Genomic DNA, 15,129 nt, shown 5'->3' on the forward strand with positions numbered 1-15,129 from the left:
TAACAATGCATATATATTTGTCATAAGCTAAAGAAAATAAGTAGAACACTGCATAATTTACGAATACAACAAATTTTTTACCATAAGAAACGCTTGATATGACCTTAGACGCCTTAGGTAATAATAATAATAATAATAATAATAATAATAATAATAATAATAATAATAATAATAATAATAATAATAATAATAATAATAATCCACTGATCTGTAAAATAAATGGCCATAGCTTCTATAAAATTATTAAATCTATCAATAATGCTTTCTTAATTTCCTATAGATAACTATTACCATAAATAATAAGCGGTAATTACATAACAAATAATGAGCAAACAGATGTGAAATTGCTATTTTGTAGTTCTAGGACTATTAAATCATTGACTCCTTACCTCTCACATTTTAGGCAGACTTTTAAAAATTCGACACAGCAGTATTGTAGCAACTAATCAAAGTGATAGCCAAATGAGTTTATTTGTAAGTACACAACATTCACATGAAGAAAAGCAGTCATAACATTTTAGAAAAACATATGCACTACCTTAGGTCAGCAAATCATGAGAAATATATTGTATTTGCAATATATAAAAAAAGAGTAACGTTAATGAATATTAATTTTGTAGGAGCAAGATAGTAGGCAGTAGAAGAGCTTACACGTATATAGACAATGGATAGTTGAAGGCAGTTCTTAGAACAGAAGTCTACCAAAAAAAAAAATTACCACTACTACAAAAATAGGATTCTACAACGTTTAAAAACAGTTGTAGAATGATTCTACAACGCTTCTTAAGCGTTGTAGAATCCTGCATTGTAGAAGCTTCTACAACGCTTAAAAATCCGTTGTAGAATCCAACAGCTTTCTACAACGCTTAATTATCCGTTGTAGAAACTAAGCTTCTACAACGGATTCTAAAGCGTTGTAGAAGCTTCTACAACGGTCTAAATCCATTGTGTAATTTTTAAATATTTTCACACATGTCGCCGCGACGAAGTATATTTTTCGCCGCGGCGACGTGCTTCTACAACGGATGATTTTCCGTTGTAGAAGCACGTCGCCGCGGCGAGAAATATACGTCGCCGCGGCGAGTTATTTGCCGCGGCGAGGTACGTTCCGAGCCGCGGCGAGAACATTCTACAACGTTGTAGAAGCACGACGCCGCGGCGAGAAATATACTTCGCCGCGGCGAGAAATTCGCCGCGGCGACGTCAAATCTTAGCCGCGGCGAGATGATTCTACAACGGATATTATGCGTTGTAGGAAAGCGATGAATTTTTTTTTAAAAACTCGCCGCGGCGAAGAAAAAATCTCGCCGCGGCGAGACTAAGATTTCTAATTTGCTTGCTCTCGGTATCTTGTCTCGCCGCGGCGAGAAGTATAGTTCGCCGCGGCGAGAATCATTTATTTTCAATCCACAATTTGTTTTTTACACGATACTAGCACCTGAAAATAATCTTCAATACAAAAAATATCTAATATATACATTCATCTCAAATATCCTCATCTTTAAAACATTCAAAATCTAATATATACATCTTCAAAAAAACTAGCTAATCATCACAGTTAATAAATGTTTGTACATAAGTTACCCATTCTTCCCTAACTCTCTCTAAATCCTCTTTTGTATAGGATTTCTTATTTTCTAATTTTCCTACACCTCCTACGACTATATCACGCATATAAGAAATGACAAAATACTCGCATTCCGTGTTTCCCGTTTGTCTCGGAGCGTCCCAAGCCTTGATGTACGTTGATTGCCCGTTACTATGGGCGTTTTGATGCTCGAGTTTGAAATCAACAAGAACCCTATATAACACGGAGATTATAAGAGAAAAAACCACTAGAACGATTTATATAAAAATTATTTAAGAAATCAAAATATTACCTTTTTATCAATCGATTTAAATCCGTTGGGATTTTATTTCTCAACGGGTCAAAGAACATAGCGCTATTTCTCCAAAGGTCGAGGACAACGAGCATCCAATGCGCACCTTTGTTATACGGCATCAAAACTAGTTCACCAAATTTGCAATGTCGTACCACGTTTCCAACGTCCTTGACTCGTTTTGACAAATAAGCCTCCTCGTCGTCATTTTCGATATACGAACTTAAGCTCGGATTTATAAAACAAAAATTTCGAGTCTTCTTCGCCTTTTCTAGCCTCGATCGTAGATAGCTATGACAAACAAATATTTAGTTGATCAAAACACTAAATATTGAATATTGATATTAAAAAACGCATATAAAGAAAACTCTTACTCCATATAAACCGTTATGCTCCCCGCGCCAATTTCCAAGTATTGCAAAAAATCGGAAATGTCTTCAAATGACACCGGAATCGGGATAGCCGCGAGACTTGGACTAACATTGACCATAATCACATCCCCTTCCGGTAACATTACTTTGTTGGCATGTTGAGCGAGCAATCGATACTTGGGATTAATCACCTTGTACGGAATCTTCTTAGCATCATCGATGCTAGCTTCACTCTCGGTCTAAGTGTTATGAAGTTTACACGTTATAAATTGAATATAGTATCGACCGTATGTATATATATATATATATATATATATATATATATATATATATATATATATATATATATATATATAAGTAGTAGTAAAAACCTTAACAAAGATAAATAACTTCTCTTCGGTGTAGATATTTGCAAAAGAGGGAACGTTTTTATTTCTAAGCGAGAAGAGTTACATATACAATGGCGCAGTTGAAGGCGGCCGTTAACAAAAGTCTGCGAGCAAAAAAAAAATCAGTCAAGATATGAAATTCGTATGCTCTAAGCTGAATATTATATATATATATATATATATATATATATATATATATATATATATATATATATATATATATATATTATATGTATGTATATATAGTAGAACCATGATAAGTACACCTGAACAAAGATGAATGATTTTTCTCTGCTTTAAATATTTGCAAAAGAGGGAAAGGTTTAATTTTTTTTTTTTTTTTGGTGTTTTTTTTGGACAAAAAAGGAAGTTATATGTAGCGGGAAAATGGTGGCTGTTTAGTGATGAATAGACAGAAACGGGTAAACAATATAGTATGAACGCCGGTCCGACCCATCTACAAGGAGACTAAATCAAATGCTTTAGGCCCCCCTCAATCAGAAGGCCCATTTTTTTTTCATTTATATATGTACCAAAATATGTACACGGACTCCATACCAATTAACCCATCTTGACTGGACTCCGGTCCCGGCCCGCGCGCGCGCGCTCCCTGCTGCCTCGGCCGGGTGTCCCTGCCGCCTCGGCCGGGCGCCCCTGCTGCCCCGGCCGAGCGCCCCTGCCGCCTCGGCCGGGTGCCCCTGCTGCCCCGGTCGAGCGCCCTTGCCGCCTCGGCCGGGCGTCCCTGCCGCCTCGGCCGGGTGCCCCTGCTGCCCCGGCCGAGCACCCCTGCTGCCCCGGCCGAGCACCCCTGCTGCCCCGGCCAAGTCCTGCGCCCGGCACTCCCCGCGCCCATCCAGACGACACGCCCCGCGCGCCCTGCGCCCTCCTGGGCGTGATGCCTCGTGCGCCCCGCTCCCGGCCACCCGGTGGGCCTCAAGGGGCCGGCCCAAGGCCTCTCTCCATAACTATAAATACTCCCCCCCCCCCCTTTCCTTGGGGAAAGAAAAATCACGCTGATTTAGCCCCACAACTTTCATTCCAACAACACTTCTCTTCTCTTGAGAACTCTCTCGTGCTCTTGTGACATTCCAAGAGCGCGCGCTCCTCCCCCATCGGTTCAGAAATACAAGGACCCCCCTCCACGAGAGGGAGCGCGCTCCTTTTCTGCGACCCGAGCCTCAGCAGTCCATATCCATCGGTTAATTGGGTTAATTGTATCAAAAAAGAAATATGTACATGGACTCCATAGTCCATACCAAAGCTTTTTTTGTTTGTGTCTCCACTGTAACAAAAAGTAGCGACATTTTATCTTCTCCCCAAAAGAATCAAGAAACAGCGACTAAGTGACGATGGCAAAATCGTTTCTTTACCAACATGAAGAATGAAGACAATGAATTAATTTCAGGTTTTATCTATCTTAATTTTATTTTTCCTTCTTAGTGTGTCTTGCTTGTTTCTTAGATTTAAATTAATTTTTGTGTGTTCAAGTGTGGTTTTTTTTTTTTTTTTTTTGTCAAAGTGTGAATTTTTATTTCTTGGAATTGTAGTGTTTTCTTGGTTTAATTTAAATATGTCTAGTAAAAAAATATCAATGGGGGTATGATAAAATTAAGAAAAAAAAGAAAAGAAGAAAATTTGATTCAATCTAAAAAAGGAGCACTTGAAAAATTTCTTACAAAAAGACATGAAACTACAAGTGAAGCAACAAGAGAAGAAAATTTACCTAATTCAAAGAGACGTGACAAAGTGGTGGTAGAAGAAGGTCTAGAGAAAGAGATTAATATTGATGAAACATGTGATATTGTAATGATTGATGAAGAAGGTGAAGAAATCATAGAGATAATGATATAACATTTCCAAAAGATGATAATTGTAGGCATTTTTCAACTTCTTTTTACACGAGAAAATTACTAAATGGGGAAAGATGTGATAGAAGATGGTTAGTCTATTCAAAGGAATCGAACAAAGTGTATTGTTTTTGTTGTAAATTGTTTGGTACGAAGTCTAGTGTAAACCTATTAGGAAATTATGGAACAAATGATTGGAGAAATCTTGGTACGAAACTTAAAAGTCGTGAAACAAGTGATGAACACATGATTAATATGAAAGATTGGTTTGATTTTGAGTTGAGGTTGGTAAAAAATAAAACAATTGATCAGAGTGCTCAAAACATAATTAACAAAGAGAAAGAACATTGGAGAAGTGTTTTGATAAGAATCATTGTTATTGTTAAAAACTTGGTTAAGAATAACTTGGCATTTCGGGGAACAAATGAAAAGATTTATCAAGAAAATAACGGAAACTTTCTTAGTCTAGTTGAGATGGTAGCGGAATTCGATCCGGTAATGCAAGAGCATGTGAGGCGTATTAAAAACGACGAGATCCGTAATCATTACTTGGGACATGGAGTTCAAAATGAGTTCATTCAAATGCTGGCACATGAAATCAAAACTATAATTGTCAAAAAGTTAAAAGAGGCAAAATACTTTTCTATTATACTAGATTGTACTCCGGATACAAGCCACCAAGAACAAATGTCTATCATATTAAGGTGTGTGGATATGTCAACAAGTCCAATTCGAGTCGAAGAATACTTTTTGGGATTTTTAAATGTTGATGATACATCCGGGAAAGGCCTCTTTAATACACTTGTGAGGGAGATTGAAAATTTGAAACTTGATATTAATAATGTAAGAGGACAAGGATATGATAATGGATCTAATATGAAAGGAAAACATCAAGGTGTGCAAAAAAGATTATTGGAAATAAATTGTAGAGCGTTTTACACACCATGTGGTTGTCATAATCTTAATTTGGTGCTTTGTGATGTTGCAAACTCTTGTGTTAACGCTATATCATTTTTTGGAGTTTTACAACGCATATATTCATTGTTTTCCTCATCAGTCAAGCGATGGAAGATATTGAAAGAAAATATATCTAGTTTGACTGTAAAATCATTGTCACAAACTCGTTGAAAAAGTCGAATAGAAAGTGTCAAAGCAATTAGGTATCAAGCTCCAAAAATTAGAGATGCATTGTTAGACCTCGCAGAAGCAAGTGACGATCCTAAAATTAAAAGTGAAGCAAAATGTCTAGCGGAATATGAACTAGAAGATTTTGAATTTTTGCTAGGCATGACAATTTGGTATGATATCTTACATGCTATTAATTTGGTTAGCAAGAGTTTACAAAGTAAAGATATGCATATCGATGTGGCATTATATCATTTGAAAGGTCTTGTTTCATATTTTGAGAGTTATAGAGAAAATGGATTCACATCTGCCATGATTTCGGCAAAAGAAATTGCAAATGAGATGGGAGTAAAATCCCAATTTCGTGAAAGACGTGTGATTCGTCGGAAGAGACAATTCGATGAGCCAATAATTTTCGATGATACTAAATCTCTTGAATAATTATTTTGAATTGATTATTTTTTTTATACATTGTTGATCAAGTTATTTCCTCAATTCAAATTAGATTTGAGCAGTTTCAAGAGTATGATAAAAATTTTGGATTTCTTTTTACTTTTGATCAGCTGAAATTATTGGACAAAAATATTTTGAAAACATATTGCTTGAATCTTGAAAATATTTTAAAACATGAGGAATCTTCGGATATTGATGGTTTAGACTTGTTTTCGGAATTAAAAATATTAAGAGTTGTTTTTCGAGAGCAAACTAATGGTCCAATTGAAATACTTGATTACATAAAAAAGGTGGATTCTTTTCCGAATGCATGTATTGCTTATAGAATTTTATTAACCATTCCCGTGACTGTTGCGTCTTCAGAGAGAAGCTTTTCAAAGTTGAAATTAATAAAAACTTAGTTGAGGTCAACGATGTCACAGGAACGGTTATCTGGGTTGGCTATGTTGTCTATTGAAAATGATTTGCTGGAAAAATTAAAATATATGATTTGATCAATACTTTTGCATCGCAAAAGGCAAGAAAAGTCAAGTTTTGAAGTTGTGTGCGTGTGTGTGTTTTTTTGCTTTGCAGGTTTCTCATGTTTTGTGTGGTGTGAACGAAGAATATTGAAGTTACGAGTTTGAAGATGAAGTTCACGGTGGAGATAGTTGACAAACATATTTTTGTTGAATATTTGTATTATTTAATGGTATTACACTTATGATTACCATATGTGAAGTTTATTTTGCGTGTGTTAAAAAAAGGCCCGATTTTGTATATTTGCTTTAGGCCTCCAATTTCGTTAAGTCGGCCCTGTATGAACGGTGAAAGTTTAAGAGCTATATTTGCAAAAGAAGGAACGGTTTTTTTTTGTTGGTTGCTTTTTTCTGTTGTTTTGTTAAACCCAAAAGAAGAGTTATATTTAACGGGAAAACGGTTTAGTGATGGCAAATAGACAGAGACGGATAAACGATATAGTAAGACGGCGAAAGTTAAATAGTGAAGGATTTGATTCAAGAAAACATGATCACACTAAGGTTTTTTTTTTTTTTTTTTGCCTGAACGTAGACAGAGATGAAGAAATTATATATATCTATACCTCTATAATACAATATATTCAGTAAGCACTAAAAAAGACACATGTTGAGTAGTAAAGTGGTCTAGATAAGAACGGAAACAATTTCAAAGAGCTGTTATTTCAAATAAATAAAAAGAAACAGATAAGTATAGAGTTCTAACTTCTAAGAGCACTTGACATGCACGTTAGTTTCAACTTTCAAGTAAGAGGTTAATTGTTATTGACATCAATTATAATCATCCTCATGTAGTATTTCCTTATCTAGAATATAATATTGTAAACTGAGAGTATTGTTAAAAGTAAATAAATATAAACAATAGGCTATATATTTTAAAATAGTTATAAATAAATAAAGTAAGCATAAAGAGAAGCAATAACACCTAAGGGTTGATTCCAGAACCGATTGATTCTGCACACTTCCGAAGTTGGCTTACGTTCGGTTGAATCTTTCGCTCTGGAAGCAACGATGCTTAGGGCTTATATGTAACGAGAAATGTATAACAGAAAAATTGACATATCTCGATACGGGCAGAACCTGGAGGGTCATGATCACGTACTGACTAAATTAGTGGACACTCGTTACGATGAGTAAATATAATTCTAGTATCAAAGTTTGGTTCAGTCCTGGATTACACGGTGGAGTATTGTAAGAGACTAGACAATTCGATTAGAAAAGAAAAAGGAATATTTTATCTTTTATCGATATTATTAAGCTTCTACTACTAGGTCCATCATCCCCGATTCGGCTTTGATAAAGGCGGATAAGAACGTTAATATAATAGTATATACTATTATTATAATCTCACTTGCTGTAATAGTGATTGACAACATTAGTTCCAAAAATGGTATTTTGTAAATTAAATAAATATTTATGGTAATACTGTTTATTTGTTGTTAGATCAAGTAAATAAACTTTATATTTATTGTTGGACAAGTAAATATGTGCTAAATGAGTTTTTCTGTTTCTAAAATATAAGAGAATAAATAGTAGATATGATTGTCCTATATTCTTCCCTAATATTTAGGCTAAATATAGTGAGAATATTTTGGAGAATATATTTTTCTAAATTTTCTAAATAGCAAATATTTTATACTGATGTATAAAATAAAATTCTAGATACTGATTTGACGGATGAGAGGAAAAATATGATTCACTTGTTGAGATCTAATGGCTGAGATTTAATCCACTAGTGTGAACACAATAAAAAGAAATAATGATATCTAGAATATTCTGGAATATTCTATAAGATACTTTTTGAACTGCTATAAATAGAGGGTTAATGAGAAGCAAAATTTAACATAATTGCCACGAAATTTAGTGGCCTCTCTCTCTTGAGTGTGCCGACCTAATTCCTCTACTCCTTCCCATCGGAATTGCTTCATTAGAAATAAGAGAGAAAGATCAGAAACACACCGTTTCCAGATCTAGTGAGATATAACGAAGCCCACTCTCTTGTCTTATCTTCCTCGAAGATTACGTTTCGAAAGACTTTGGTGTCATCACATCGAGTCCTTGAAGGAGGAATTCCAGATCTGATCGTGTGGAGGCTTGTACGTTCAAGACGAAGACGGATTGTGAAAAATTTCGTTTCGTGAACCAAAAACTGTAAGTTTTCTTAAACTCGTCTTTTGTCTGATATGATTGCTTGATGAAGTTTATTATGTTTATTTAATTAAGTAATCTAGATCTTGTTTAATAATCATATTAATAATTAGCTCTTGTTAGTGTAATTATTATTATCCGCATTTAATTGGTTATTTAAGCTGCAATAATCACCAACAGCTGTCGCCCACTGGCGGAGCAAGAGCCTCAACTAGCGGATAATTATTACGACTGTGCAAACTTCATGCCGCTAAGCATATGACATAAGCGATCCCATGCGTTAGCTTGTACGCCTTGCGCTACTCTATCCCATGCTTACGCTTCTTGTCCCAAAGTGACTAAGGGATTACGCTTCTTGTCCTAAAGTGACTAAGCGATTACGCTTCTTGTTCCAAAGCGAACCCGTGCATTAGCTTGTATGCCCTGCGCTACTCTATCCCATGATTATGCTTCTTGTCCCAAAGTGACTAAGCGATTACGCTTCTTGACCTAAGTGCCTAAGCGATCCCATGCGTTAGCTTGTATGCCTTGCGTTACTCTATCCCACAATTATGATTCTTGTCCCAAAGTGATTAAGAGAATGTGCTTCTTGGCCCAAGTGCCTAAGCGATATTGTGCGCGTTAGCTTATACGTCATGCACTACTCTATTCCGCAATGAAGCTTCTTGTCCCAAAGTGACTAAGTGACTACGCTTCTTGACTCAAGTGCCTCCATGTAGCGCACCTAAGACGCACCGAGTGGCAATGCCTCCATGTGGCGCACCTAAGACGCCACACGAGACGCAACAAAGCCACACAAAGCACTCAAAAATCATCTACCGGGACACCAACAAGGTTCAATAAATGTTGTCCTCCGAGACACATCAAATCAACGACTGTTGAACAAACCAACACATGGCTTACAGAAAAAGCAAAAAAGTGCATCAAAAGACCCAAGTGATGCATTAAAGATGCCTAGGAGGCGCAACAAAGCTGTCCACCTCAACGAGACGCAATGCGACATGCTTGCTAAAAGACGAAGATTCAAGGCAATCAAATTCCCTCAAACAGCCGCGAAGAAAGATGAATTTCAAACTTGAAGTCCCATACGCAATGGGTACGATTCCGATGGCTCATGCTATTCTGAAGAACGATGCTAACGTTTGTATTATATGAATCACAAAAATCGTAAGAGATTTTCGGTTTGTGTAAGCTTGTTATCGAAAGAAGTCATAGCGTCAAGTGCATATCGAGGAATAGCTAAAGGTGTCAAAAGGGCCGGGTCGGACGCAAGCCCTTTTATTGGAGAGCTGGGCCGGACTAGGCCTAATGAATATATTTGGAATCGAGGGTCGAGCCTGAAAATGACCTAAACTGAACTTCAAAAAGCTCAAATTATAATCATGAAAAAATAATAAAAAATCATTTTAAAATGAAAAAAAATAATTTTAATAAAAAAAACAAATATTTTAGTAAAAAATAGTAATTTCATTGATATAAAATTAAATTTATAAGTCAAAAGTACTTTTTTTAAATATAAAAACATGAATTTGAAACTAAAATATAAAATTATATTATTTAAAAAGAGTTGTACCCCAAATGAGCTTAATTAGGGTTCGGATCGAGTTTGGGTTGGGCCTTTTTATAAAGTTTGATCCAGCTCGGACTACTCTAGGCCCAGTCCAAGCTCTTCATTAAATCCGATTCGGTTCAATCTTTTTTTAAAAAGGGTTAGTCCAAAACCTTAAAAAAAAAAAAAAAAAGAAAAAGAAAAAAGAAAGAAAGAAGACCGTGCCGATTGACCCACAGACTCTAGTCCAATTCACACATATAAATTAGCCCAAGCAAATAAGTAAATAAAAAAAGCGTAAAGCGACGTCGTTTCAGTTTCGATTCCGAGCATTCTTCGTCGACCACAGAACTCTCCAATGGCCTCCCTAACCTCCCTTCCTCGTTCCGCGTCTCTTCTCTTCAGTTCTACCTCGCAGCCGCAGCAACGGCAATCTTCTCTCTCCTTCGTCGGACCACTCAGTTTCCTCTCCCTCACGCGCCGCCGCTCGCCGGTACGCGCCGTCGCCGCGGATTCCACCGGCGAGAAGAAGCTCCTCCTCGAAGTAAAGGACTTGAGGGCGGTGATTGCAGAATCTAGACAGGAAATTCTCAAGGGCGTTAATCTCACTGTCTTTGAAGGAGAGGTGTTAATTGCTCTCTTTCTCTGTGTACAATATCTCTTTCAATGTCTCGACTTCGACCCCAAACCGTGGCGTTTGATCAATTTTCCTATAGTAATTTGTATTTGTGGGTGTGTTTAGATTCATGCTGTGATGGGAAGGAATGGTTCGGGGAAGAGCACGTTCTCGAAGGTAAGAGTCAATGCGTAATTGTTCTTCTTTTCCGGCTTTTCTGAAGAATCTAATTCCATAATTTTTTTAACCACTTGCTAACGGTTCAAGAGTCTTTGGAACTTAATCTCTGGAGTGTTTGAGATGAAATTTATGTTAGATCTGTTTAAACTGTTTCAGACATGAGAGACTCTCTTCTGAGATATTATCCTTGTTTTGTCTTGCATATTAATTGGAGCCTTAAATGTTGGAGATTCATGGTGATGGTAGGTTCTTGTTGGGCACCCAGACTATGAAGTTACCGGAGGTAGCGTAGTGTTTAAAGGCGAGAACTTGCTTGATATGGAGCCAGAGGAACGTGCAGTTGCGGGTCTTTTCATGAGTTTTCAGTCCCCGGTAGCCATTCCTGGTGTCAGCAATATCGATTTCCTTAACATGGCTTACAATGCTCGGCGACTGAAACTCGGTCTGCCTGCACTTGGACCGATCGAGGTACTTCATGCTGTCTTTATAATTGAGCTTGAACCCCTAGCAATTAGGGAATAAACCCTAGTTTTTTTTTTTTTTTTTAAATTTTTTTTTCATAGACAAAATCGAAATTGAATGACGATGTTTCGTATTTTTTACTTATGTTCCTCTCCCGTGCAGTTCTATGCTTACATATTCCCTAAACTTGAGATTGTGAACATGAAGACAGACTTTCTTAATAGAAATGTCAATGAAGGGTTCAGCGGAGGTGAAAGGAAACGGAATGAGATTTTACAACTTGCGGTATGTAGTTATTGATGTTGTAGCTTTTTTCAGTTTCTTTACATTTATACAATCGCAAAGCTAAACGTGTGAGCAATGAATATAATATCTTGCATGATATGCTTGTGGGCTTTTAGCTATGCTAGATGTTTATAGATTATATTCCTGTATTCTTACCCTTGAGAGTTGAGTTGAATGCATTGGTTTATAGAAACTTGCTGTAAGAAGAGAAGAGATATATGTTCTATACCAACTTATTCATTATATCAGTCGTGAAACTATAGACGTTAGAAAAGATGTTGCCTCTTAAGTTTTCCAGAATGTGTGTGTGTGTTCATGTGATTTTGCTTCGATCGTTTCAGGTTCTGGGGGCAGAGTTATGTATATTAGATGAAATTGATTCTGGATTGGATGTAGATGCACTTCGCGACGTGGCTAAGGCAGTGAATGGATTGCTGACACCTACTAACTCTGTGTTGATGATTACTCATTACCTACGGCTATTGGAGTTCATAAAGCCTTCATGTATCCATGTTATGGTACGTCAATATTGAGAGTAGTACTTTTTCTATCTCATTGAAACGTAATAGAAAGGTAGTAAGTATAGAAAATCAAGCATTTTGCTGTGGAATATAGGGTAATGCCTTCTTAAAAGCAAATTTGTCAATTTTACGGACATACTGCAACAAACTGCTTCTACGATTTAGTTTTGGGCTTGTTAAAGGAATCTGATTTCTTTAGCGGAATTGTTTGACTCTGATTTGCTTTCCTCTGGTTCTGCTTTCTTTGTCTCCCTCAATTATGAGTGGAGCGAGGATATGGAAGATATGACTGGTCACTAGACCTTAGATGAGATATGAAATCGAATAGAGTCTGCTTTGCAGCCTCGGAAACTACAATTTTCGTTTACGAATTCTGTGGTATCCAAGTTTTATTCTAAAATAGAACATGGTCAAAGTATATACTACTGACTTGAAATTTTCGGACACAGTAATTGCTATTAGTTTGTTACAAATGTTTTTTTTGGATCTAAAGGCTGTCGTTCATGGAACTAATCAGTGCTGTTTTTTGGGTTATGTAGGAGGATGGAAAAATTGTGAAGACCGGGGACATCTCAATTGCTAAACTTCTTGAGAAAGAAGGGTACAAAGCTATTTCTGCAGCATAATTGCCCACCCAGTCTTAGGTACAAAACTATTTTAATTCTTTTTGTTTGTATACATAATCAATTAAATATTGGTCCCTCTATTTTTTTTTTTTAATTTTCTTTATCTGATAAAATAAGAAATCGATCCCTCTGAATACTTTTATAAATATGAAGCATTCTAAAAATTTATAAAAAAATTATTTCAACTCTTTTTTAATATAAATTTGTCTCTCCTAAATTTTAAGTTTGATTTTTATTTAAAAAAAAAATATGATTTTTGACATTTGGCCCCTCCTGCCCATCTTTACACCCTACAGCGCCTACAGCAGCCTCTCTGCTTATTTACACCCCTGAGAACAATAAACCTTTTAAATTTTGTAATCATGCTTATGCTTTTCTTATGTTTTAGAGCGTCACGATGCTTTGTATGAGACTTCTGAATGTTAAATCTAATTTTCTTTATGCATAGAGCTCGTTGCAATTCTTCTTCATGTCGCGACTCTCCATATGCCTCCATCGGCATCACATTTTTCCTTCATGAGTTTTTATTTTCTCTCTGGTCTGCAAGTATTCTTCACAAGGGCAGTGCAACCAGAATTTCGATGACATCCATTTCTCAGGCTGATAGATCCAAGATCCGATTTTTGAAAATTCCTGTTTCCATACCAAAGTCTAAACTATTTGCTGCTTTAACGAGCTGGGGTTGATCCCGGACTGGTGTAACTTGTGCTTGTAACAATAAACAAGTTTGTAACAATGAACAAGTTTACATGATAAATTGAAAGGTTTAGGCCCCTTTGGTTGTATGTATGTAAATTGGAGTTCCCTCTGGTTGTACGTAACTAAATTGGAGTTCCAAGAACGGTTGTTTGTAATGCTTTTCTTCGGATGCGAGGTAATAAAGGAACTTGGGAATGGAAAATTCAATATAATGACACACCAACTTTCCCAGACAAGGGAATTAGAAAAGAAAAAGAAAAAGAGAATTTGAATTCAAATGTACATGTACGACCCTAAGGATTAAAGTGTCAATAAATTGCCAATGGTCAATTTTTTGGAAATGCCAATGAAACTTTTAAATCTGAAATTTATAGAAAAAGTTTTTACTTGAAATATCAATCAATGAGATTGACTCAAACTCAACCTTGAACCACTCAAGAGCGAGCAAGGAGAACACTCAATGAACTCACTACACAATGGTTGACCTTGGTTCGATCATTCAACGATCTACATCCAGCATTTCTCGGAGACTTTAATTGATCAAGGTACGATGATGAACAAGAACACTTGGTCCTTTCTACAAACATCTCACAAGCACCCAAACAATGTCCTAGTAATGATCTTGAAAGAAATGAGATGCAAAAGATTCCTATGCCTCGATTTTTGAGAGTCTTATGTATGCTCTAGTATGTACTCGTCCCGACATTGCATTCATTGTGAGTGTCTTGGGTAGATATTTGAGTGATCCGGGTTTGCAGCATTGGAAGGCGACCAAACGTGTAATGTGTTAGCTTAGACAAACAAAAGACCATGCTTACTTATCGGATATTAGAGAGTTTGGAGATTATTGGTTTCTTTGATTCCGATTTTGCTGGATGTCAAGATAGCAAGCGCTCCACATCAGGCTATATATTCATGTTGGCTGGAGGAGCTATCTCGTGGAAGTCTACTATACAAAGACTTATAGGTTCTTCAACCATGGCAGCGGAGTTCATAGCTTGTTTCGAGGCATCCAACCATGGAATTTGGCTACAAAATTTTGCACTAGATTGCGAGTTGCAAAAGGTATTGACAGGCAATTGAAGATTTATTATGACAACATTTTTGCAGTTCTTTACTCCAACAACAACAGTAGTTTGACGAAGTCAAAGTTCATGGAAATCAAGTTTCTAGTAGTGAAGGAGAGAGTTCAAGATGGACAAATTTTTATAGAACACATAGGAACCGATTTTATGCTAGCAGACTCACTGACTAAAGGTTTAACGCCTAAGATGTTTCATGAACACATTGCTCATATTGACGTTATTCTAGATAATACCTTGGTTTAGTGGGAGTTTTGTTTTGTGTACCGTGTGTTATGTATCCATGTTTTGAGTGATGATTTTTCTTTAGAATAAAGTTGATTTTTTCATTGTTGTCATGAATTCAATAACTTGCAATGTGATATTGCATAAAGAATAACC

The 15,129-nt window shown here is 36.4% G+C and overlaps 1 protein-coding gene across 1 annotated transcript; it reads left to right on the forward strand.

Moving 5' to 3' along the window:
* The first annotated feature begins 10,541 nt into the window (after nucleotides 1-10,541).
* Nucleotides 10,542-13,752, forward strand: NAP7 (non-intrinsic ABC protein 7). The gene is made up of 7 exons (XM_089604465.1): nucleotides 10,542-10,902; nucleotides 11,020-11,070; nucleotides 11,320-11,541; nucleotides 11,698-11,820; nucleotides 12,162-12,338; nucleotides 12,881-12,985; nucleotides 13,416-13,752. Exons 1-6 carry the CDS (start codon nucleotides 10,636-10,638, stop codon nucleotides 12,965-12,967), a joined length of 927 nt encoding a protein of 308 aa, XP_089460591.1. The 5' UTR covers nucleotides 10,542-10,635; the 3' UTR covers nucleotides 12,968-12,985; nucleotides 13,416-13,752.
* Nucleotides 13,753-15,129: the final 1,377 nt, after the last annotated feature.

This window comes from Urtica dioica, chromosome 12 (genome assembly GCF_054948205.1).
Source record: "Urtica dioica subsp. dioica isolate 48M chromosome 12, U.dioica_male_clone48M_v1_H2, whole genome shotgun sequence".
NCBI lineage: Eukaryota > Viridiplantae > Streptophyta > Magnoliopsida > Rosales > Urticaceae > Urtica > Urtica dioica.

Excerpts from the sequence above, each read along its gene's own strand:
- NAP7 (XM_089604465.1), top strand. The coding sequence starts at position 10,636 with ATGGCCTCCCTAACCTCCCTTCCTCGTTCCGCGTCTCTTCTCTTCAGT. Across the intron at positions 11,542-11,697 it reads CTGCACTTGGACCGATCGAG|TTCTATGCTTACATATTCCC; the intron begins GTACTTCATGCT and ends TCTCCCGTGCAG. Across the intron at positions 11,821-12,161 it reads ATGAGATTTTACAACTTGCG|GTTCTGGGGGCAGAGTTATG; the intron begins GTATGTAGTTAT and ends CGATCGTTTCAG.